This window comes from Gracilinanus agilis, chromosome 6 (genome assembly GCF_016433145.1).
Source record: "Gracilinanus agilis isolate LMUSP501 chromosome 6, AgileGrace, whole genome shotgun sequence".
In the NCBI taxonomy this organism is placed as follows: domain Eukaryota; kingdom Metazoa; phylum Chordata; class Mammalia; order Didelphimorphia; family Didelphidae; genus Gracilinanus; species Gracilinanus agilis.
The window spans coordinates 59,412,265-59,416,464 of NC_058135.1; the positions used below are offsets into that span (position 1 = coordinate 59,412,265).

The 4,200-nt window shown below is 36.4% G+C and overlaps 1 protein-coding gene across 1 annotated transcript in view; it reads left to right on the forward strand.

Annotated features, from left to right (window-relative positions):
* Positions 1 to 3,823, forward strand: part of GAR1 (GAR1 ribonucleoprotein) — a 12,453-nt gene extending 8,630 nt beyond the window's left edge. Inside the window, exon 5 of the mRNA XM_044681642.1 lies at positions 3,747 to 3,823. Within this exon, the coding sequence (XP_044537577.1) occupies positions 3,747 to 3,823 (77 nt within the window). The remainder of the gene's footprint in view (positions 1 to 3,746) is intronic.
* Positions 3,824 to 4,200: the final 377 nt, after the last annotated feature.

Sequence of the window (4,200 nt, forward strand, 5' to 3'; positions counted from 1 at the left end):
CCCCCCGGAGTTGACAAGCAGTTTCACTGGGTCATACATGTATTATCACTCAAATTTTATTTTCATATTATTCATTTTTGTAATAGAGAAATCTTTTAAAAACCAAAACTTCAAATCATGTACCCATGTAAACAAGTGATAAGTCATATGTTTTTGTCTGGATTTCTACACCCACCATTCTTTCACTTGCTGTGGATAGCATTCTTTCTGGAATATGTCTTGACTTGTCTCTACAAATACTATAAAAAACTACATTTCTTTCTACCCAGTTCAACAATGGGATGTGTGGGTACAGTAAAGGACCGAAATGAGATCTGCATTCTAAAGGAAAAGTAGGCAATACATTAGAAAGCACACATGTTATATAAGGATTAGATTCTAAATTCATCGTGTAAGGTAATAATCACATGGCAAACTATTATGTACCTGAAATTTACCTTAGTCTAAATATTATTGGAAGATGGTGAATTTTCTTCAACAAATAAGTTTTAGCTATGAACTAATATGGCCTTTGCTCTTTTCTCCCCTTAGCTCAATGGTATGGTGGAGGTGGTAGAGTTGTCTAAGGAAGGAGGCTAATGTCTCGACTATAGCCCTTGCTATAGTAGCTATGTAGGCTAGCATCTGAGACCTGGGAAATTGAGATATGGAAGACCCACTTCCTGGCGTCTCTCAGTGGTTTTTTGTATATAACTCTGCACATGTGTTCCCCACCCCGTCCACTCCCTCTCTCCTCTCCTTCCTGTCCCCCCCTCCCCCATGTGTATATGAGTTAGTTTCATTGTATATAAAGAGGGATCTGTGAGAATGGGGACTGCAGAAGAGCAGAATCATGTGAGGAGATGGAGCCTTCCCTTCCTCTCACCACTGTTAGACTATAATGACATTTCTAAGTCAGGTTTCTTTCTGTAGCATTTATTTTGCTTTTCAGATTTTAAATTCAAGAAATATTGGGTGGTCACACCATTGTTTTGATTTCTTAATATAGATTAAATTCTGTTTTAATGGGTCCCATTTTAATTGAGGTTGCCTTTAATTAGAATCTTGCTATAGCTTCAATTAGTTCATTGAAATAGGATCAATATAGTTCTGTGAGAACATTAGCGAACTCATAGGTCAGTAGCTAGAGAAAACCTTTTAGGTAGGTTGATGGCAAACCTATGACACGTGGTATATATGTAAAATAGAAACCTGTGACATGCAGCATGCTGAGGATGAAACATTTGCTGTAGTGTAGACACTGTGCCCTATAGATGACAATTCTACCTACATTAATTTACCTATTTTGGTTTATTAAATAGTTATATATCATGATTTTACATTTTTGTTATTTAAACTATAAATATCGTGAAGTTATGGTTTTTTTTCTCGAAGTGACATTCCACCTGAGTTAAGCTCGTTTTTTTGCTGATTTTTGACAAACCAAGCTCAAAAGGTTGCCCATCACTGTTCTAGGTCATCTGAGGGGTGTTAAATGATATAACTAAAGAAGAAACTAAGGTTTGAACCCATCTTCTAATTCCATCAGATATAGTTTTTCATCATTCCACCCTGCCACTCCATAATCTAGAACTCTCTTGAGTATTCTGTTTTGATGTAACTTTTTAAATGCAATTTAAGTTTTAATAAAAATTAGGTTTTTAAAAAACCAATGAGATTTTTAGTTATAGTATGTTTATGGGTAGGGATTATTGCCTTAGTCTTTATGTCCCCCTCATTACTTGGCATAATGCTTTACACTTATCCAGGGCTTCAACAAATGTGGTTGGATGGTTAGGAATTACAGAGATCAAGGTGGTTAGGTTTGAGGGAAAAAAAGTGATTCTTAGGTAGGGTCTGTGAATATATCATTGTGGATAAATTGGTGTGATGGGAGAAGAGAGAAGAGATAAAAATAGTTTTTTTGTTGTTGTTCTGAGCTAAGATCTATGAAATCTTACAGAGCACATTGGCAAGAGGAAGTAGGGAAGGAAGGCCCTGGGTGGCTGGTTGTTCCTGATATAAAATACATTAATTACTTGATCATATGACATCACCTCATCTCCTTTTTTCTTCCCTGATATTCATCTTTACAATTTTCATCCGTTCAAGGAGTTCCCCTACCAGGATGCTACCCACCAATAAAATAGCAAATCCTCCCTCCCCCCCCCCCCCCCGTTTATATTTCAATCCCCAAATATAAATATGCTTTGCAGCATTCACTCTTTTTGGTGTGGACACAGTCTGTTCCTTTCTGCCCAAGACCTTGCCAAATGTAAGGGCTTTTTTCCAGCCCTGTTTTTGACATGCAATTGCTTATCCCTCCCCTTTCCTCCCTTCTAGTATCCTGAATACTGTTTCTCTATCCTTTCTTTTTCTTCCTTCTTAAGTGTAATTCTTCCTAAAAGTTTATTAGCCATTTTTTTTACACTGTAATAGGCAAGTTAATTCATTCTTATTGGTGTTGAAGACTTTTCACATCCAGTCTTTATTATCCTAATCTCTCACCCAGTCTTCAGTTTCCATCTCTAGAAAGTCAGTTCATTTCTTCTACTTGAATGTGTCTTATGGTTGTTAGCTACCTCAGACCTGAAGTGAACTTACTGTCCTTCCATTCTCCATATTGATATTCTTTCTCAATTTCTGTTTCGGTCGCCCACCAGTCTCTCATCATTGAAAAACTGTTAAGGGAGAAACCAGGGTTCCTAGCCTGCTTACACACCTACTTTTTTTTTTTTTTTTTTAAACCCTTAACTTCTGTGTATTGGCTCCTAGGTGGAAGAGTGGTAAGAGTGGGCAATGGGGGTCAAGTGACCTGCCCAGGGTCACACAGCTGGGAAGTGTCTGAGGCTGGATCCGAACCCAGGACCTCCCGTCTCTAGGCCTGACTCTCAATCCACTGAGCTACCCAGCTGTCCCCTTACACACCTACTTTTAAATTTATGCCTCTTACAAAACTAAGCTTCATCTTAAAATTTTCCCCTTCTAAAATTTGTCTTACAAAGTCCACTAATCAGATAAGTTTCCTATCCATCATTTTATTGATTACCACCACTATCCTAATTCAGTTTATCACCTTGTTCTTAGATTGAATATTTCAGTAGCTTCTTCATTGATATCCCTGCCCCTCTTGTCTATCCTCCGGTTATCACTCAACTCTACTTTTCAAACTGACTTCCTGATGAACTTAAAACATAGTTTTCATCCTCTACATGGTCCTTCCCTCAAATTCTCTACCTATTGCCATCTAGATAGTTTAAAGTTTCTAGACTGGCATTCAAGGCCCTTTATACATCTGTTCTCAACCTATTTAACCAACTGTATCTTCCATTGATCTCTTATATACAGTCTATTTCAACCAGGCTAGTCTCCTTGATTTTAGAAATATGCTCATGATGTGTTCATGATCTAAAGTCTAGTCTAGGGTTCACTTTCACAAGGAATTTAAAATTTTTTGATACTTTGATCTTATCACTAATATTCCCCATAGCCTTTATAATTTAAAACACAAAGTTTGGCATTTAATTTTATTCTACTCTATATCTGGTTGTTATGCATAAATTGTCTCATACTAAATTCACCATAAAAGGAACTAATTTTAAAAAAGTTTCTGCCTTTTAAGGCTTATTTTAACCTTTAGCTTGGTGTCCAGGGAGGGGATTACTAAAGCATTCTTATGCCTACTAGTTGTATTTTCCTCATAATGTAATAAAAGTTATCATTTTCAGAAAAGTTAACTTTATTATTTTGTGTATTTTTTTCCCCAGGTGGTTTTAGAGGTGGAAGAGGTGGTGGAGGCTTCCGAGGAGGACGAGGGGGTGGAGGCTTCAGAGGTGAGAGTTAAAGAAATTTCCACATAAAGTTATGAACATTTTTCTTGGTTCTTGTTGAAAATGAATGTTTTTATTGTATTTTTATAAAGAATTTACCACTTAAGACCTGTGGTATGCAAGTTTAACTATATAAATCTTAGACAATAACTGAAACTTTGTAAGTATGTTATTAGTTGGTAACATCTAGATATTTAATTATTTTTTAAGATTAAATATTTTTCTACCTTTTGTGATTATTATAGAAACTTTTAATAGTATGTTTTTTTTTTTTAAACCCTTGTATTCGGTGTATTGTCTCATAGGTGGAAGATTGGTAAGGGTAGGCAATGGGGGTCAAGTGACTTGCCCAGGGTCACACAGCTGGGAAGTGTTTGAGGCCAGATTTGAA